Consider the following 22,812-nt stretch of genomic DNA (forward strand, 5'->3'; position numbering starts at 1 on the left):
ATAGAACTCACACAGGCACACATTGGGCAGTGGTGGCCCAATGGTTAGAGAAGCGAGCTTGTGACCGGAAGGTCGTCGGTTCAATCCCCGGGACCGGCAGGATAAATCTGGTTGGGGAAAGTGAAAAGGCAGCGCTTGCCTCTCCCTCATTACCACCACTGAGGTGCCCTTGAGCAAGGCCCTTATCCCCAACCGCTCCAGTGGAGCTGATCAGTGGCCAGCAGATCAGACTGTGGTTGTACTGGTCAGCTTCCAGGTATGAATGTGTGTGAATGTGAACAGGGCACTCCTGAAAAAGAGAGCATTGCTCTCAGTGAGACTCCCCCTGTATAAATAAAGGTAAAAAAACACAAAAAAAAACACAATGTGAAGGGTAGTCCAATATACTTCTGTAGAACTCCCACAACATGCAGGGTAGTCCAATAGACTTCTATAGAACTCCCACAACTATGGAACTCCCACAATGTGCAGGGTAGTATACTTCTATAGAACTCCCACAACTATGGAATTCCCACAACATGCAGGGTAGTCCAATAAACTTATATAGAACTCCCACAACATGCAGGGTAGTCCAATAGACTTCTATAGAACTCCCACAACATGCAGGCTAGTCCAATATACTTCTATAGAACACCCACAACATGCAGGGTAGTCCAATAGACTTCTATAGAACTCCCACAACATGCAGGGTAGTCCAATAGACTTCTATAGAACTCCCACAACATGCAGGCTAGTCCAATAGACTTCTATAGAACTCCCACAATGTGCAGGGTAGTCCAATAGACTTCTATAGAACTCCCACAACATGCAGGGTAGTCCAATAGACTTCTATAGAACTCCCACAACATGCAGGCTAGTCCAATAGACTTCTATAGAACTCCCACAACATGCAGGCTAGTCCAATAGACTTCTATAGAACTTCCACAACATGCAGGCTAGTCCAATAGACTTCTATAGAACTTCCACAACGTGCAGGGTAGTCCAATAGACTTCTATAGAACTCCCACAACATGCAGGCTAGTCCAATAGACTTCTATAGAACTCCCACAACATGCAGGGTAGTCCAACAGACTTCTATAGAACTCCCATAACATGCAGGGTAGTCCAATAGACTTCTATATAACTTCCACAACGTGCAGGCTAGTCCAATAGACTTCTATGCTGTGCTCTGTAGTTTGTCTGAGTCGGCTGTGTGTTTTATACCTCCTGCACTCATATGCAACAAATGACTGTGGAATTTTGAAGATCTCTGCTCCATCAATGCTGCGTGTGGGAGGCAGACATTCACACAGAGACTAAAACACAAACGTATGAAAACCACGAAGGAGCAACATGGGATAGTAGCACTCCTAAAGTCCAGCTTCATGCCAACATGTGATAGCCTGAAGAAGCAAATAAATGAACAATGAGTAAATTGAGTACTGAGTGTGGATGTCTGGTGTGGTCTCCCTCATGTTTTAGTGTTAGCAGCATCCAGGTCTCCCTCGTGTTTTAGTGTTAGCAGCATCTGGTGTGGTCTCCCTCATGTTTTAGTGTTAGCAGCATCTGGTGTGGTCTCCCTGGTGTTTTAGTGTTAGCAGCATCCAGCCTGGTCTCCCTGGTGTTTTAGTGTTAGCAGCATCCAGCCAAATGGGCCAAGAGGAAGCTGCACCTGCTGCACATTTCAACTAATATAAACAAGTACTGCCCTGGGTAAATACAACAATTATATACTGTAAATAAAAGGAATAATGGTTTAATGTCACAAAATGTTAACACTTTATTAGGGAACACATATTAACTATTAATACATTGCTAGTAGTGTATTCATACATTCTTCATTACAAACCACTCATCGTATTTTAATTCTAACCCATAAACTATGGCTTTTCCCTCAACAGCCTCCTAAACAGTGATAGCAGTCAGTCAGTCAGTCAGTCAGTCAGTCAGTCAGTCAGTCAGTCAGGAAGTTGTTGCACAGGTTGGGTACTTTTCAGGCTTATAAGGTGCTACTGTCACATATTAAGTTCCCTAATCGAAAGTGTTTCGCACTGTGAATGTGTTTTGCACTTTGACATTAGACTTGTAGTATGTAGTGTATATAGTATGTATGTATATGTATGTAGTGTATATAGTCTATAATATAGTATGTATATGTATGTAGTGTATATAGTCTATAATATAGTATGTATATGTATGTAGTGTATATAGTCTATAATATAGTATGTATATGTATGTAGTTTATATATAGTACCGTATGTATGTATACCGGTATGTTTGTGAGATATAGTATGTATGTATATGTATGTAGTGTATATAGTATGTATGTATATGTATGTATGTATGTAGTGTATATAGTATGTATGTATATGTATGTAGTGTATATAGTATGTATATGTATGTAGTGTATATAGTATGTATGTATACCGGTATGTTTGTGAGATATAGTATGTATGTATATGTATGTAGTGTATATAGTATGTATGTAGTGTATATAGTATGTATGTATATAGTATGTATGTATATGTATGTAGTGTATATAGTATGTATGTATATGTATGTAGTGTATATAGTATGTATATGTATGTAGTGTATATAGTATGTATGTAGTGTATATAGTATGTATGTATATGTATGTAGTGTATATAGTATGTAGGTATATGTATGTAGTGTATATAGTATGTATGTATATGTATGTAGTGTATATAGTATGTATGTATATGTATGTAGTGTATATAGTATGTATGTATATGTATGTAGTGTATATAGTATGTATGTATATGTATGTAGTGTATATAGTATGTAGGTATATGTATGTAGTGTATATAGTATGTATGTATATGTATGTAGTGTATATAGTATGTATGTATATGTATGTATGTAGTGTATATAGTATGTAGGTATATGTATGTAGTGTATATAGTATGTAGGTATATGTATGTAGTGTATATAGTATGTATGTATATGTATGTAGTGTATATAGTATGTATGTATATGTATGTAGTGTATATAGTATGTATGTATATGTATGTAGTGTATATAGTATGTATGTACAGTATGTATGTCATGTTGATGGAATTTCTGATTTGACTCGGCATCAAACAGCTCGAGCTTTTCTAATGATGTGAAGGTTGAATGTTTCATCATTTCACTGCTGTAAGGCTGCAAACTGCACGCTGCAAACTTCCTGCACACAGCAGGAAGCAAGCAGAGCAGAGACCATCAAAGGAAGTGGGCATGAAGACAGGATGTTCACACACTCACATGTGCGTGTGCGCGTGATATTTCTGCTTTGCTTATTATTTAAATGCAGCAGAACACAAAGGAACCATGCACAGAAAATAACAGATAAAAAATAACAGATCCTGAATACATTTATTGATTAGCATTTCCTACTGCAGTGGTTCTCATTCTGGGGTCCTTGAGGGAGTCTGCAAACTGATGAATTGTTCATTCAGCAGGGTTGCCCTCTCTTGCCGGCCCTCTTCGCTGATGCGCTCGAGCCCCTTGCCTTAAAAATACATGGTCACCCAAGTATTGCAGGCCTGGAGGTCGGAGGTATTGAGACGCGTATTAGTTTGTACACTGACGACGTCATATTATACATACATGACTCAGAGAAGTCGATCACCCCTCTTCTAGAATGAATCACCTCCTTCGGTAAGCTGTCAGGATACACAATTAGCTGGACAAAGAGTGACTTTATGCCTCTTTCTGATGTCTTCACTCCCGGTTTCGTGGAAAACCTCCCATTCAAACTGGCTAAAGACCGCCTCACCTATCTTGGCCTGACCATACCTAGAGATCCTAAACTAATATTTAAGTTGAACTTTGGTGATTTTGTTTCAACACTTAAACAATGTATAGAAAACTGGAAAATTATAAGAACCACAGAATTTCAAAATTCACTTGCAAAAACCCAAGTCTGCCAGTGTTTATTATATAAATATTATATATATTATAGGCACTACTATTGGGCTGCTAATCTGAGGGTTTTGATGTTTTGACAGCAAGGGATTTCTGGCAATCTAATTGTCGGGGCTCCCCTGTGGCTGAAAATGGAGGCCAGCTCTATAGTGAACTCCTCTCTGCCAGCTATCCTATTTTCTAAGCTAGAGCAGCATGGGACTTTACAACATTTAAGTTTTGTTGTGGAAAAACTTGGTCAGAATTCTAAACCAAGTTAGGGGTGTTTTGAGTCTACCAGATGTTTCTGTCCTCACACCAATTTGTTTTAATCATTCTTTTTTAGCTCCATGGTCAGACAAAAACTACCATGCCTGGAGTGAGAAGGGACTGGTTTCCATCAGAGACCTGTACATAGATGTCATCTCGCATCCTTTGATCTTCTGAGCAGGAAATTTTAGTTGCCCAACATGCACTGGCTCAGATACGTACAAGCCAGACACTATGTTAGATCCAAGATTCGGGACTAGGTATATTATTTCTAGATTTGTGTGTCTGTTTGATGGCCGCATCAGGGCCCCCACTGAGAGGATCAGAGAGGTGTGGCAGGAGGAGCTTGGTGTTGACTTGTCTGAAATTATATGGGACAGGAGTCTGTCTGTGGTCCAACTCTGGTCAATTAACAGCAGACACCAGCTGATCTAATTTCAAGTCACGCATCGTCTTCATTATTCCAAGTCTAGGTTGCACAAGATCTACCCCTCTGTCTCACCACTATGTGATTGATGTCAGGTGTTAGAGGGTACACTATCCCATGCTTTTTGGTTTTGCCCTACACTATGTGGATTCTGAGACAAAATATTTGATTGGTACTCTAAGGCCTATAAAATAACACTTCAGCCAGAGGTGGAACTCGCCATCTTCGGCTGCTCGGAATCCTCCCTGCTCCTCCCTACGCCTGTACAAGAGTCTCTGACGCAGGGGACGACTGTCGCCAAGAGACTAATTCTGAAGGAGTTGAAGTCCCCCTCCCCACCTTCCTTCCAGCTGTGGCTGACGGACATGGTCTCGGTTATACGTATGGAGAGACTCCGGTTCCTGAGGACCAATTCACTTAAGAAATTCTCGGCGGTCTGGGACCCGTTTCTGGCCTACTTGGACGAGGTTAGAGGCTGCAAGTAACTCGCCCGGCTGACTTTTCGTGGACCCCATGCATGGGATCCTACACACATTTCTTACAAGCACATAAGCACTTACATACGGGGGTGGTAACATCACGCACATTGAAATGTTGATGATATACCTGTATGTATGTTTTTGTTTTTGTCTGAGCCTGTGGTTCTGAAAACCCAATTTGAGAATGTAGAAGAACCAGGCATCTCGCGCGCTCGATTCCGAGGCTCGCCCGCTGCACGGGCTCACTGTCGCTCGCCCTGCAGCTCTCTTTTTTCACCTAGCTCAATTAGCTAGTATTCTCTAAACCTACGAACACTTAAAGACTACATTTTCTATTTCTTTTTGGACTCTACTTTTTACATTTTCAACTCTCTTCCCTGATAGGATAATTTAAAAACTACATTTTTGTATCCCTTTTGTTGGACTCCTTTTTACATTTTCAATTTTCTGTTCTTTTGTAAATTTTATTTCCATAATAAACCATTTACAGAGTTTCATTATCGGAAACTCTGTACATGGTTTAGCCCGGCATCTCTCGGCCTGTCTCGGAGGGGAGTCCCCAGATGGGGTCCATAGCTGGACCCCTACAGCACAACGACCTCACAAGGTTCCTCCTCAGCCAAGTCACTGAGGCAATCCATGTGGCGATCCATGTGTGGATTGCCACCATATGGTGGAAAGGTTTTCTTGGGGGTGGGGGGGGTACCGCTGTGTCCCGGCCTGGCCTTCTCTCCCACGCCTTATGTGTGTGGGGGCGGGGGCCAGGGGCGGGGGGCATCGGTGCTCTTCATCACTGGTCGAGGGCTGCCGGTTGGTTTAGAATAGCTTAGGTAGGCGATAGATTAGCTACAGCCTAACTATAGGCTGACCTGTTATAGTGTTTAGGCAAAGATCAGACTAGAGCAGAATATGACAGGCCAGACTAGGCTGTAGATTAGGTAGATCCCCTATGTCCCAGTTAGCTCTGGTTAATGTCTAGAGTAGTCAGTTTGTCTGACCCCCCCCCCCCCCCCCTCTCTTTCTCTTTCCCCCTTCCCCCGCTCCTTCCCCTCTTCTCCCTTCCTGTTCTCTCCTCTCCCACATTTCCCATTCCCCCCCACCTCCTCTCTTTCCATGCTCTTTCCTCCCCCACATCCCACCGCTCTCCCCCCTCCCTTCTCCTGCTCTCTCCTCTTTCTCCCCTCCTCTGCTCCTTCTCCTTCTCCCCTATTTTTCCCCATTCCCTGCCACTTCCTGCTCTCCCCTCTCTCACATTCCCCCTGCTCTCCCTCCCCTGCACCCTCCCACCTCTCCTTCTCTGTTCTCTCCTCCCCCACATTTCCCATTTTCTCCCCACCTCCTCCCTCTCCCTGCCCTCTCCTCCCCCACATCCCCCCGCTCTCCCTCCCTCCTCCACTCTCCTGCTCTCTCCTTCCCCCCTTCCCCCACTACTCTAAAGCATAGTACACATTCTACTCCAAAGCATGGCACCCATTCTATCCCCTCCAATTTTTCCGCCACTATTTAAAGCATGGCACCCATTCTTCCCTAAAGCGAGGCACCCATAAGCTCTATATGTGAACATGTGTTTATTTGGCAAAGGGACTCACTACTAAAGGCTTGCAGCCAATTAAATTAGGCATAGTGTGGTTGCTAAGAAATCGACATATGTCTGTTTGCAAGATGTGTGGCTATATTTCTCTATCATATAATTGTTCGATGTGTTATTATTACTACTGTAATTTGTTAATGTTGTGTCAGCTAGCCCTCCTCTCCCTGTTCTCTCCATATAGTCTCCCATACTCCCCTATACTCCCATACTCTTCCATACGCTCTCTCCTCTCCCACATTTCCCATTCTCTCCCCACCTCCTCCCTCCCCCTGCTCTCTTCTCCCCCACACACACCCCCGCTCCCCCCCCCCTTTCCCCTCTCCTGCTCTCTCCTCTTGCTCCTTCCCCACCTCCTATACGGCCTCCAACATTTCCCATTCCCTCCCCACCCCATCACTCTCTCACATTCCCCCTGCTCTCCTCCCTTCTCCTGCTCTCTCATCTGCTCTATCCTTCATTTCCATATTTTCTATATTTCTCTATCAATTGTTCAAATGTTATCTTTATTCTGTATATTCTTGCTACTGTTGTGTCAGCTAGAATTAGCTAGATATATTTTCTGTGAAGCCCTCTGAGACATGCTTGTGAATTATGCTATATAAATAAACTTGACTTGACTTGACTTGACTTGACTTGACTCTCCGAGGTGGCCCTGCAGCTCTGCATACGCAGCTCCTCACCCGCAGCTCGGCTGCTGCGTGGCCTCGCTTGCCGTATTGGTGCACGCGGGGGTGTGTGTGTTTCTCACAAAATGTTATTGCCCTTTACATGCGCGTGGGTGTGTGTGTGTGCCCCCTTATGACATCACTAACGACATCATCAGTCTTATGACATCACTGATCTGATTCGTTCTCTCTCTACCTACAATACAGACAGTCATGGAATACTTGACAAAATTATACCTAAACTGTAATAAAAAATATTCCGATTTTGGTCTGAGGAGAGGGTTGGGTTGGGTCCCTATGTGGACAAAATTAGGGGTCCATGATATCAAAAGGTTTAACCCATTGATACCTGATGCAGCATTTGTGTGTATATCCCTTTAAGTCTTAAAGGGATACACACACAAATGAGGGATATACATGCAAATGCTGCATCAGGTATCAATGGGTTAAGAATCACTGTCTCAGTAGCCTATATACCTCATCAGTTTCCATTGACATCACACAACATGCATTGGGTTCATAGTGACACGGATACGTTTTTCTCAACTGATTTGACTCATTTCTCCTAACAAAGGTTCATTCTCTGCAGTCATTTCAAAACAGACAAGCCTCCACTGCAAACTGGAGTGCTGCTCTCCTTTCAGATCTCATCTTTATACAAGAACTGAAATCACGTCATCACGTCATCTGATCAAACATATACTGACAGTATACCAAACTGACAGAATACTATGAAACATCTTTATCAGAAAGTTCCACAATTCTTTTTCAATATATCATGATTTTGTGGAATCGTATCCATAATTTGCTACGTTTGATACGTTTCCCTTACAGTAAAAACCAAAAACATCTGGGCAATCTTGTGAAATGTAAAAAAGTTATATTTGCATTCATACATTTAATGATAAATGTAATATTTCCCAGTTTCGTGGGTAATAGGTTTGTCAATTTTGGGACATCTTTCCATCCGCATATGTGAAACAGTACGGAGGCAGAAGGGTGGTTGAACATTATAAATCACACACCACAAAGCAAAAAACTGTTTTACTGTTGAAGCGACTTTGTTCCTCACTAACCCGTTCATTTCTGTGTTTAGTGTGTAGTTTTACGTGTGTGTGTGTGTGTGTGTGTGTGTGTGTGTGTGTGTGTGTGTGTGTGTGTGTGTGTGCGTGCGTGTGTGTGTGTGTGTTTGAAAGAGGTGTTATTAGTTTGGGCATACACAGTATAATATACAGTAGAATATAAAGTGTTTTGAGAGCTGACTACTAGTTTGAGAGCGTGTACGTTTGGAGAGATGTGTGTGGTGCATGGTGGTGCAGTGGTAGCGTTCGGTGCATATGGTGGCTTATCTTGTGAAAAGGGCCTTTCTGTGTGCAGTTTGCATGTTGTCCCCTGTGCTCCCCTGGTGCTCCCCTGGTGCTCTCCTGGTGCTCCCCTGGTGCTCCCCTGGTGCTCTCCTGGGCTCTCCTCCATGAACGCCCCATTGAAAACATGTAAGAAGAAGACAGAGAATGGTCCCCGGGAGCTGTAAGCTGCCCACTGCCTTGTCTGGGTTCAACAAGCAGAGACTGTCAGCATGGCTGTGTGAGTGTGTGGCTGCATGCATGCATGTGTTGGGTTTCTGTGTGACAAATAAAGACGGGTTTGTCCGTCTGGATCTTTGGGTGGGTACTGTAGCATTTGGAATAATATAGTACATTTACAGTATATAGCTAAAAGATGATTACCATGTCTGTTCTTTTCATGTTTTTCTATCAGCTCTGTTCTATACTTTGATCTTTTAAATCATCAACAATGGAATCTTTAAATGTGGCTCTGCTTGATTTCTGGTAAGAGCTGGACGTGTTTCACCTGGACCTCGCTCTGCTGAGAAACACTGCTGCACCCACACACACACATACTCTCTCTCTGCACCCACACACAGTCTCTCTCTCTCTCTGCACCCACACACATCCTCTCTCTCTCTCTCTCTGCACCCACACACATCCTCTCTCTCTCTCTCTCTCTCTCAAACAGAATGATATATGCATCATAGAAAATATGTGTGCACCTACGGCAAGCTGTTTGAAGATCTAATAGCTAGACTGGATATGTATTGCACATATCCATAATTCAATTTGTCCTCATCAAAATTAAACATTTCAGATCCACCACCTCATATTTCCTCGGACAAATGAGGTCACTTTTGCCAATCATGTGTATGGGGGTTTCTCATACAGATATCTGAAGTTTGCTTTTACAGGAACTAGTTGTAGACATTGAACTGGAATAAGGAATAGTCATAATTTAACTGTAGATATATACACACACACTGCATCTGTTCTATCTCTCTATACAGTCAACCTCCCTCCCTCCCTCCCTCCCTCCCTCCCTCATATGACTGTAAACAGAACGATCATTTGAGTCATAGAAAATGGCCACTTGTGCATGAAGCAGAGTCACTTGATGGAGACCGGGGAAGCAGGTTTATGAGCAACAAACACAAATAATAACATTGCCTCTTTTTTCAGTATTTATTGTAACAGAATATTTGCAAAATATTACACAGTGCAGTCTTAAGTCAGTCTTTATACATGCATGATATATCTGTACATGATATATCTGTACAGTAGATTCATTGTAATAATCCAGGGAGTAAGATATACACAATGGAAACAAAATGGAATGGTGGTGCGTCTTCAACTCTTCAACTCAACTGTTTCTATGTTCCTGGATAGAACAAATATGCTAACAAGCCCATTTCCAACTTATTACAAACTGTGCACCAAGTTTGGCAGATTGCAAAATATAATTGTGTAATTGAAGCGATATTTACACTGGCAGTAAAACAGACTTTACTACAGAGGAATCAAAACACAACAGATGTGCTTCAGTAACAGTATGAACAAAACAATGACAATTAACACAATACCTGATGCAGCATTTGCGTGTATATCCCTCATTTGTGTGTGTAAGACCGTCTTAAAGGGATACACACACAAATGCTGCATCAGGTATCAATGGGTTAAAACAGTGTTGCACTCGAGTCCGAGTCCTGGACACATTTTCAGGGCTTGTGACTCGACTTGGACTTGAGCACTGATGGACTAGGAGGACTTGGACTCAGGCATTTGGACTCGGAAGTTGGAGACGAGCACTCAGACTTATTTTCATAAAGACTGTTTTTTGTACTTTGTAGCACAGCCTAATAATGTGACATAAAGTATTGAGAGTTATATTAATAATATTAATACCATGACATTATTCCATTTCCTGCATGTGTGTTTCACCTAAAGTACACAACGATTCAGTAGCCTAACTCCAGACTGGGACTAGGACTCGTGATGGCTGATGGGGACTCTTCTTTGGTGACTAGGACTTAGACTCGGACTAGAACACTGGAGACTCAAGACTTGACTTGGACTCGAAATACAGTGACTTGATTACAACACTGGCTGTATTGTCTATGCCATTATACTAATATTGTACAGTAGATATATTACAGATATATATATAGAGAGATATATTATGGTTGAGAGACACAGATGCAAGAATGAATGAAGATGATAAATGATTTGGCGTTTCACCAAATCAGGACGTGGTGTGAATCTGTCGTCTGGAGAAGCTCTGCTGTGCATCTGGAAGACAAAGAGCAACAAATATTAATTCATGATTCATTCATTCATTCAACCAACTTCATAAATGCCACACAAACATGCGCACGCACACGTGCGCACACACACAGAGGTCCTTTACTGTACATTCACAGATTTTATACTGTTTTAGGTTTTAATAACATCCTTGTTTATCACCTGCGCAATTTGGTGTTTTATCATTTCATATGAATAAATAAATCAAATATAGGAGATTACAGGAGATTACAGAACCACTATGTAGTTCAGCAGAAAACACTGCTGCAAATGAAACTGCAAACTTAGATGAAACTTATTGAAACTTTTATCCCTGTGGGGAAAATTAGATTGTAGCAGTGGCAGATATGAGCATATTATGAGTTTGTATAAATACAGTAAATGTGGGGAAAATGGTGACTATATACACACACACCACTAAATGTGTCCATTTCTCAAGGTAAATCTTGTAAATGTGCCCATTTGGTGGTTGCAGTAATATGAATGGAAAATGTGATCTTCTCAGTACATTTGGTTGTGGGTACGACGTACCTCCAGGCCAAAATACCTCTTCTGATTGGCTTCTCAGATCAAAATACCTCTTCTGATTGGCTTCTCAGATCGATGAACCACAGGAGATTCTTTCATGTAACACGACAAACTGTAGCTTTTCTTATAGCTAGAGTTAAGAGAATCCTCCACAGATGAAGATGAACAAATGTGACATCTTCACAGAGAAACTTCACCTTGCTCACTAAAATGGAAACATGTTGACAGTTTTGAACAACCCGTTCTCTCCCCTCAATTAACTGGTCAAATAGTGACGTTTTGGTCAAGACGCCTTGGCATCACTTTGTAACAAACATACTGGGTAGCCCTTTTTCATCATTTTTCAACGTGCAGCGTAGTCCAATAGACTTCTATAGAACCCCACAACATGCAGGGTAGTCCAATAGACTTCTATAGAACACCCACAACATGCAGGGTAGTCCAATAGACTTCTATAGAACTCCCACAACATGCAGGGTAGTCCACTAGACTTCTATAGAACACCACAACATGCAGGGTAGTCTAATAGACTTCTATAGAACACCCACAACATGCAGGGTAGTCTAATAGACTTCTATAGAACTCCCACAACATGCAGGGTAGTCTAATAGACTTCTATAGAACCCCACAACATGCAGGGTAGTCCAATAGACTTCTATAGAACACCCACAACATGCAGGGTAGTCTAATAGACTTCTATAGAACACCCACAACATGCAGGGTAGTCCACTAGACTTCTATAGAACACCACAACATGCAGGGTAGTCTAATAGACTTCTATAGAACACCCACAACATGCAGGGTAGTCCAATAGACTTCTATAGAACTCCCACAACATGCAGGGTAGTCCACTAGACTTCTATAGAACTCCCACAACATGCAGGGTAGTCCAATAGACTTCTATAGAACACCCACAACATGCAGGGTAGTCCAATAGACTTCTATAGAACTCCCACAACATGCAGGGTAGTCCAATAGACTTCTATAGAACACCCACAACATGCAGGGTAGTCCAATAGACTTCTATAGAACTCCCACAACATGCAGGGTAGTCCAATAGACTTCTATAGAACACCCACAACATGCAGGGTAGTCTAATAGACTTCTATAGAACACCCACAACATGCAGGGTAGTCCAATAGACTTCTATAGAACACCCACAACATGCAGGGTAGTCCAATATACTTCTATAGAACACCACAACGTCTGAAATCAAGGCCACGGGAGTGCGACCATGAAATAAAATGGTGGCCAGTAAGGGCGTTGTGGTCAGGGTGGAGGATGGGCATTTTTGTTTTCTTTCTATGCAGACGAGCGGAGTTCGATTCCCGGTGTTCTCAAAGCACATAAAAAAAAAAAAAAAAAAAAAAATCTTATTCAACCATAGCCAAAGTATTTCTCTAACCTAACCAAGTTGGTTTACTGTAACACAAGTTGTTTAATTTGCCTAAACTTGACCCTAACCTTAACTAAACATGCCTGTGACCGTTTACCATTTCCCCACATTTTGTGTAACATGCACATGTTGTAGAATAAACAATGTAATAATGCATCAGTATACAACGATTATGGGAATATCATTACCCAGAGCATACATTTAACAATGTGTGAGAATTGAAGGAGCAGGTGGATTTACAGCAAAATGTATAAAAGTGCATCATGTTCACATGAAGCCACCCTCTCCCCGCCTGCTCTGAACACAGTTCCAGACAGTCTGTCAGGCTGGGAGCCAGGGGGGCTGCTCGCCCAGCCAGCGGAGAGACACTGAATAGCAATTTTTCTGAAATGTGTGTTGTGTTTGCCAATGATGTCATCTACATTAAACTACTGTAAGATATCCCTCCCTCTTTTTTTCTGCATGGTTTTTTGCAAAGATATATTAACATTTATGGGCTGCTCTGGACTCTGCTCTGGACTCTCTCAAGCGAGCACTGAGTCTGTACGTCCCTGGGATGCAGCCAGGCAATGTGCAGGTAACTGTTATTGAAACGTGACGGAAACCCTCTATAACATGTATAGTCTCCTAGCCTGCTATAATGTTAGAATCATGTTTCCAGGGATTCCTGAGCAAAACAGGCAGCTAATAAAATAGTACTCCGGCACTCGAAAACGGGGGGTAGGGGTAAAAATAAGAAATGACATTGGGTGGGGTGTCCGGGTAGTGTAGCGGTAGATTCCCTGCCTACCAACAGGAGGGTCGCAGGTTCACGCCCCCGTGTTAACTCCGGCTTGGTCGAGCGTACATACAGGCACGATTAGCTGTGTCTGCGGGTGGGAAGCCGGATTAGGGGTATGTGTCCTGGTCGCTGCACTAGCGCCTCCTTTGGTCGGCCTGTTTGGGGCGGAAGGGAACTGGTGGGAATAGCGTGATCCACCCACGTGCTACATCTTGCCGGAGAAGCGAAAAGAAGTGGCTGGCAACTGCACCTGTTGGAGGAAGCATGGTGCTAGTCTACAGCTCTCCCCACATCGGCAGAAGGTGGAGCAGTGACCGGGGCAGCAGGGGGAAATTGGCCAAGTACAATTGTGGAGAAAATGGGGGGGAAATCTGAAGGAAAAAATGGGATTGGGCCAGATAACAGTCTGCAGGAGACCATAATGTGTGATGGAAGAGTTTGCTGCTCACTTTAGCTGATCCAGAGACGCAGAGTCATCAGCACGTTGAAGACGATGGTCTTCAGGAAGAGCAGCCTGAGGCCCAGGATGGTCAGAGACAGGAAGTTCACCTTCGGATCTGAAAACGCAAATGCCACCATGAAATACAAACACAAACAACACCACACCATGAAATACAGACAAACACAGCTGTTCCAGAGTCAGCAGCTACATCAGATGTAATACATACCTGGTTCGAAGTCTGTGCTGCACTGAACATCTCCACCATCTGAAAGATATCAGGGAAAATAAGTCATGATTAAGAAGGAGCTTGTGATGCTGATTCAGTGTCATCTTTTAGTTAAATCAATGTTTTGCTTTTGCCAACTTTTAAATCTGTGCCATCTCTTATGCTTTAGTCATTCTCCTGTATGTATTTTTATTTGATGTATTTATTTTTCTTCTGAGCTTTTTTTTTTTTAAGAATTTAAATGGATATTTGTCTCTCATCTTATTTTTCTTATTTTTCTGCTTTCCTGTGAAAGCACTTGCACCGAGTAATGACTTGGGATGATGAAAAGCGTTTGATGATGCTGAAGGTATAATCAGATGTTTTGGTCAGTCAGTGTTTATTGTTACATTATTAGTGACACTTACATTCAGGGCAACTGTCTTCCTTTTCATCATACAGGGCCACCTGGCTGTAGAACTTGTCTCCTTTCATCCGCGTGGCCTCAGGTTTGCCTCTGAACAGTGAATCCGTGTCATTGAGGCCGCTGAAGTCGGTGGCCAAGCAGGCCGAGATGTCATCGTCACCTGAGCTCAGCTTGTAGTACGACGGCTCTGCTTCTTCCCCTGAAAAACACAAAGAAGAAATCTCATCAACTTAAAGGAATAACCTGTGAGATGTTCATCATCCAAAATGAATATTAGGAGGAGACCACAGCAAGAAGATGCAAACTAAATTAGATACGAAACATAAAACCCTATACTTTGCCTGGAAATGCACACCCTCTACGGTCTTAACGTAAAGTCTACAACACTCGCACACATCGGTTTTCCGATTTCCGATGCTTTGTCATGTCCCTTTGGCTTTAGATGCACACGGTTGCACCTGCTACTGGCCACCGGCTTTTTAACACCGGGTTCGAAAGGCCGCCACATTCGCATCGGTTTCTAACCTTGACCTATAACCAAACCCTAACCAAGTGGCTGACCTTTGCCTAATCCCAACCGTGTGCGTGTAAATTCAAAGCCAAAGGGATGTGACAAAGCCTCAGAAATAAACGCCGTGGGAGTGAGAATCTGTTGAACAGTCAGTAATTGAAAATGGTGGATATTGTCCATCGAATATTTCATTGTTATGCAGTGAAATATTTTGAGAATCAACTGAACCAGGAAAAAAGACCAGAATGCAGGGATTCTACCGCAGAGATGTTCTCTTTCAGGTACAGTATGTTGTTGTCTTGGACCCCTCGTTTAGGAGTCAGCTAATGGGGATCCTTTTTAATAAACAAATAAACAAATACAACTGTCATTGTGAGATTTTATACTAATTTGTAAACATCAGATAACTCACGTTTTTAACAAAGTTTAGCTCCATCAGCAAATATGACTTTGTTAACTCCTGTCACACATTGCTGTGGTGTTGGACAATTACTGCTCTTTGTGGTTAGGCCTTGTTAATCTTTGTATAGCAATTTTTTCCATAAGGAAAATTTGAAAGGCAAGTTTATTAAGTGCTAGTAACGTAATGCAACATAGCCTCCTGGTATTTTTGAAGTCATATTTTGTATAAATGGAGATATTACTGTTTCAAGTGTTCATCTCTCTATTAAATATATTGCAATAAAACCATTTTCATTTAGCACAGCTAGCAAAGCGAAAGCATATTTTGCTAACTAATTGGATGAAATATTTGGTGGTTTTCAAAGTGTGAGGCGCGCCTTCCCTGGGGGCCGGGAGCCAACCAATTGTACTAATACACTCAGAAATCATTGCACCAAGTTTTATATTGAAAACTCAGACGCAAAAAGGATTGACACTCACTGAAATCATTTCTCCAAGGCTGCACGTCTGCATCTGGGAGACGGTTGCCAACTTTGGTTGATGACGGAGAGTATTTACTATGTTTTTCAAAGCTTACGGTTATCATAAGGAATTTTATCACGGTTATCGTAAGGAATTTTATCACAGTTATGATTAAAACCGGTTATTGTTTCATCGCTAACCGTGTTACACTTACTTGACAGGATAACAAGTTTAATTCCAGATCCAAATACAATCCTGATGTTGTCATTCACACATCGGTTTGTCTGACAGCAAAAACAGCAACAGTGGGTGCTCCGGACAAATCCCATTAAACTGACAGACTTGGTGGTTTTCAAACCTATTTCAACGTAGTAGAATCTTATTTTAGAAATGTTCTTGATCAATTTTAATTAAGTTTAAAAAAGATTGTCACACGAAGCATGCATAGAAATGAACGTGAATGCAATATTTCTAGTTGTACTAAAACAGTATCTGTAATAACAGAAAATACTTCATTGCATAGCAAGTGTTGAGTCATTGTCACTGGAAACTTAAGTAATCTAAAATTCTTACATATTTTTGTTAATGTACATGGTATGTTTTTTGTCTGTAACTTTTATATTTTGCACAAAGCTACACACTTGCTCAGGTTGTTCTAGAAAAATATTTCTAACCTCATTGGTAAAATAAATGTACGGTAGTAGAAAAATGTAGAAAAATAGTGGCAAAAAAATCGGTTGTCCGGCCGGAGAACAATATTGTAAATCCTGTGTTGAATAAAATTCTGTGTATGTGCTAAATGACAATGTATGAGAAGATACCCATATACAGTATTTAACTTATTTTTAACTTTCAGTACAGATCACAATGATCAGATCCAAATCTGATTTGATTATAGTTGTTATTCATACTGCAAAGTGTCTAGTTGCAAAAATGGTGCAATCTTAACATGGCCGTCATTATGAGACCTATAACATTTATATCAAACATTGGGTAACTCACTTTCTTCCACATAAAGTTTAGTTCCAACACCAAATATGAGTTTGTTGACTCCAAGCCCTGTCACACATTGCTGTGGTGTTGGACAATTACTGCCATTTAGGGTTCTGCATTGTTGATCTTTGGACATGAAATTGTCCATAATCAAATTTTAAAATGTGAACTTATGAAGTGCTAACAATGTAATGTAACATACCTTTTTTTCGAGGAGTGAATTAATATTTTTGCATGAATTGTAGTATTATAGTGTTTATCTCTCACTTAAGATGTTGCTATAAAAAATAATTTAGCAAAGCTAGAGGCCAAATAATGTACATTTTGGGAACATAATCAGATGTAATGTTCGTCTTTGTGTGTTGTTATTGTTTTGGGTGGGGGTCAATTATGACTCAGGTTGTTATAAACTTTTAGCCAATTCAATTATGCACATTAATTTTGAATGGGCGGGCCTCTGCTTAGTCTGTTATATGTCTTAAAGTAAATTATTATCTTGATGACCAAAAACAGAATGACCTTGCAATAGTCTGACTTGTATCAGTATGAGTTGTGACATTACCATGCCTTTATAACTGATCTTACGGGATAACTGGGAATTACAGTTAAATATTACCTCCAATAAAGTGTTACACTTACTTGGCAGGATAACTAGTTTAATTCCAGATCCAAATAGAATCCTGAAGTCATTCACACACCAGTTTGTCTGGCAGCAAAAACAGGTCAACACTCTAGGAAAATACCACTGACTAATTGAGGTGTTTTGAAAAATATTTCAACATAGTGGAATCTAATTTTAGAAACGTCATTGATACACAGAACAACTTACCTTTTTACTGATACATTCATAAACTCCGGAAGCTAAAATACATATTTTAGGGTCTATATTTAATACGTTGTCAGGCAAATTAGCATGACAAATTTAATAGCCAATATAAAACCAAAAGTGGCAACAGGTTAAATCCCTGCCTCATTCCTCTCACATTTAAAGTTAATTATGATTATTGTTATTTTATTGTTCATTTTTATCACGTTTAAGGATAGGAAACATTTAACATGTTATGTCTAGTATACATTTGTTAGACAAAAAATATGCCGTTTTCGGAATACTAAGAAATTAAAAAACAAAAACAAATGACATTTATTTAGAGATTGAGTTTGAGCATTTAAAATACAATTTTAAACTATTCCATTTATGGCAAAACATAGTTCATACGAAATCACTGCAGGATTATTTGGAATAAAATTTTAAGTTTTCATGTCAAATTAAAATTGTATCAGTACATATCAAAATCAAATGATACATTTTTAACTATATCAATGCACTTACTTGACAATACAATAACTTTGATCCCAGATCCAAATATGAGTTTGAAGTTATTGTTATTCACACAACATCATAACCGGTTTCAAAAACCTGATACCACCTTGAAGTGTCGTTCATTAAACTGATTATATATCTCAATCTAAATATGCATGTGAATACAATATTCTAATTGATATTTAATAGTCCAATGCTGAACAAGAGTCTACATTCCTTGTATCAAATTATATATATTTTTTAACTAGAAAAATAGCCATCCGTCATCATACATTTACAGACTTGTAGCTGCTTCTTTTTAGTTACTTCAGTTTAGTTATTTGTTATGTAATAAATATATTAACCATAACTTGTTTGTACAGTTAATTTGATGCGAGTGCCAAATGTTATTTTCCCTCTACTTGTCACATGACATTAGCTTCTCAACAAAAACAAAAAACTTTGTGCAGCCAGTAAGGTTTGGTATTGATTTTATAATTTTTCGTAGAATTACTATCAATAGTTTGCTATCAATATGGATTATTATTTCACCAATTCATGTTGCAGAGGTACCTGCATGGCATAGGTGTTATGAATTAATTAATCAAAATACAGTCGCAACTTTGCAGCTCCTCCAAGGTGCGTGAATCAAAAACAAACCAAAAAATAGGTGATTTTAGCTAGAATGTATTGATTTTTTATAAATATTAAAACAATCAATTGTTCTCCGACAATAGCCAAATATTCTCATTCCTTTGGTTGCTTCCTATTCATAAACCTTGTAGGAGCTGGACATTTAGGAGCTGTGACATTGCCATTTTTTCTGCATACCGTGTCACAAAATATTACTTCGTTGTTTAAAAGTTACAATGGCATTTAGTGTGAAAATTCCTTTTTCTACAAGTCTATAATATTTGTTCAGGTTTAGAGAGGCTGACTGTAACAAAAGACTTCTGTTTTTACTACAGTGTAGTTGGCCATTTGTTTTATCAATTTGAATAACATCAGACATCTAATAAGAAAACTGTAATCCACTGTCTTGTGTGTATGTGTCTGTTTTTAATAACTTACTTGTTTGTACCAGTAATTTTATTCCAGGTCCAAATAAGATTTTATACCCAGCAGCATTCACACAGTCAGTGGCCAGAGCACAAAAACCAGTAATGGTTTTGGTAATAGTTAACGTGATTATTAGACAAACTAGAACAAAATAGACAAAATAGTGAAATGTAAAGAAGCACTTTGCCTTTAGGTAAAGAAACAAGTAATTATAGGGGAGAGAGACTGTGGAATCATTGCTTGATCCTTCAAAATGTTTTATAATCTGAAAGTTTAAAAAAAATAAACACCAAATATTATTTTGATATCTGCATATTGACATAACAAAATGTTTTACATTCCTTCATCATTTGTTAGAAACGATGTGTTAAGTTAAATGTTGGAATACATCTTTAATTATAAGCATCATCATCTCAACTTGCCCCAATTTTGAAACCCTGAGAAATAACCATGAAGTAATAATGCGATATATGAAAATTATAGTTTTCAGTTTTTGTGCAGGCCTACCAATACCTGAGGAAACAATAAGTTTAGTTCCCATTCCAAAATAGTTTCTGTTCCATCTGCAGTCATATAGTACACTCATATTACACTGACTCATTAACACAATCTGCGTTGCTTTCTATCACTTACCTCTACATTTTAGGTTGGAAATTATTACATTATTTTTACTATTATATTACTATCATTACTATTAAGTCATTATAACTACTATTATCAGATACAATATTAATGACGATGCATGAACTTACTTGGCTGGACATGCAATTGTATCCCCGTTCCAAAAGTTAACTTATATCCGACATTCACACACACATTGACTCTATCACAAAAACCTGCTGTAGGCTACATGTAGATCCAGTCACTTAGCTCTGTTTTAAGGTTCAATGGAATACAATAATGATGATTTTACACTACTATTTCAGTACACTTCAGGTTTCGACTGGGAACTGACCATTTCATCAATGATCTATCGTATCAGAGTATTTTGTGTTTGGGTAATGCCGGCCTGTTAGCTAGCTAACCTGGTCAGTTAACCATGACTGTCTTGTTGTTAACACATCTGATTAACACACTAGCTACTGTAACGCATCTGTAGCAGCTAGCAGCATGTTAATATTAACATCACTTTATCACACTATTCACTTTGACTTAGAATATTCATAAATGGATACAGCCCCACACAAGAAGCTTTTCAGCTAGCGCTCCGTTTCTTATATGGTTAGAGGTAATTAACTAACAGACACTTCTACAATATTCCTCCATGATGGAGACAGTTGGATCGTAAAAGACTGATAAAAACTGGAAAGCCTATATGATCCTAAAAGCTATCAATAGATATGGCATGAAGATAAGATTTCAAAGTGTTGTATATAAAAGCTTCTACTCACTTGTTTCAATTATCAGTTTAGTTCCTGATCCAAAAGTGATTTTCACATTGTTCGTATTCACACACTGCATTTCACCTCAACAATAACCTGACACATGCTTGACAACTTTTGATGTGAAATGACAACCATGTTAAAGTATTTTAGAATAAAACACTGAATTTAATATCTCTATGTGCATCAAACAAAGTCTGTAGGTGTGCAAATCTTTACATGCATTATTTTTATTTAGAAGTTCATTATACTTTGCAGTGGTTTATAAGATCGGAATTAAATACTTAAAGGAACACTCTGCCCATTTTCAACCAGCTTTGTATCATTAGAACATCAGTAGTATATCAGAAAACTGTAAACTGTTTTGAAGTCTGTCATTTAATTTTACAGTTATTGAGTGTTAAATTGTGGACCAGTGACATCACTGGTCCACACTAACTCAAATTAATAAATGGCAAATGGTAAATGGTAAATGGCCTGCATTTATATAGCGCTTTTATCCAAAGCGCTTTACAATCAGTAGATAGTCTACATTCACCCATTCATACACCAATGGCGGCAGGCTACCACGCAGGGTGCCTACACACCATCCGGAGCAAGGAGGGTTAAGTGTCTTGCCCAAGGACACAACGACAGCAGCTGGGAGGGAGCGGGGATCGAATCGCCAACCCTTGCGTCATTGGCCGACCCGCTCTACCTCCTGAGCTAAAGCTAAAGCTCATTAACTGAAATCAACTCTCAATAACTGTCAAACTAGATGAATGATGAATAGTTTGACAGTTGATTTGAGTTAATGAGTTATTAATTTGAGTTAGTGTGGACCAGTGATGTCACTGGTCCACACTTTAACACTCAATAACTATCAAATTAAATGACAGACTTCAAAACCGTTTACAGTTTCCTGATATACTACTGATGTTCTAATGATACAAAGATGGTTGAAAATGGGCGGAGTGTTCCTTTAAGTCTAATAAGATATATAGATACATAGATAGATAGATAGATAAGATAGAGATAGATAGATAAGATAGATAGAATACTTTATTTATCCCCGGAGGGAAATTCTGGCATTACAATAATATTAAGTCTTAAATACTTTATACGGTATTATGAAAGTATAGTTGGTAAGTAAAGGTGTGTTTAGGGTTTACTATTGAAGGTTACATTGTGCTAAAGACAGTAATTATCTTTATTGAGTTGTTGTCACTGGAAACATAATCTCAGTTTCTTTGTGTGTTTTTGCTAAATTTTATTTTTTTTATCTTTTTGTCCTGAAGCTGCTTTCTTTCCCAAGTCTTTTCTTTACCTCATCTTTTAACAGCATTGAGAACTTAGTGAATTAGGTTTATGTTCACTGTGCTGGAAAACAAGCTGGAAAAGCTGTCTTTTTACTTTAATTGAAAATTAACAAAATAAATTGTGTTGAATACATTTCAGCGAGTCAACGACTGTCAATCAGAAAATATGTGTCCCCCCCAGCGAATACACAGTATATATGGAGATACAAGGCTTTTAGTGTCGCTATATTAAATTGTTACTCACCTCAAGCTGAAAATGTTATTTCTAACCTTAAACGGACAAATGAGTCTCCTGAAAATGAAAGCAGGGCTACTGTTCTACCAGACTCACATGTTTCTATTGTGACTTTAATGGCCGATCCGAACAGGATTTTCTGGACTCCAGTCTGAGTCACACAACATGGAAAGCTTGACTAAGAACCTCATAGCCATATTGAATCGTGATTTGTATTTTTTATCCCTGGAGATGTTGATAATGTGTTGATTTATTGTTATTATTGCATTGTGGTGGTTGCTGTGCTTGTTTAATTTATAATCTGGTTGTGTGCTTCTATTTTCTTTTCCCCTGCGTTTACTATTTGCTGTTACAATGACCCAACTTCCCCACATGAATTAACAAAGTTTAATCTTATATTATTTAATCGTAACATTTCTTGTCCAGTTTAATCTAATTTAATCTA

General features: G+C 39.7%; 1 protein-coding gene across 1 annotated transcript in view; it reads right to left on the reverse strand.

The window, feature by feature from the left end:
- Positions 1 to 9,822: 9,822 nt before the first annotated feature.
- Positions 9,823 to 22,812, reverse strand: part of LOC310797440 (M1-specific T cell receptor alpha chain-like) — a 52,926-nt gene continuing 39,936 nt past the window's right edge. Inside the window, exons 2-5 of the mRNA XM_083659820.1 lie at positions 14,727 to 14,924; positions 14,320 to 14,358; positions 14,101 to 14,208; positions 9,823 to 10,934 (exon numbers count right to left, since the gene is read on the reverse strand). Coding sequence (XP_083515946.1) covers positions 14,102 to 14,208; positions 14,320 to 14,358; positions 14,727 to 14,924 — 344 coding nt within the window. The 3' untranslated portion in view covers positions 9,823 to 10,934; position 14,101. The remainder of the gene's footprint in view (positions 10,935 to 14,100; positions 14,209 to 14,319; positions 14,359 to 14,726; positions 14,925 to 22,812) is intronic.

This window comes from Poromitra crassiceps (assembly GCF_964638095.1).
Source record: "Poromitra crassiceps genome assembly, chromosome: 23".
NCBI lineage: Eukaryota > Metazoa > Chordata > Actinopteri > Beryciformes > Melamphaidae > Poromitra > Poromitra crassiceps.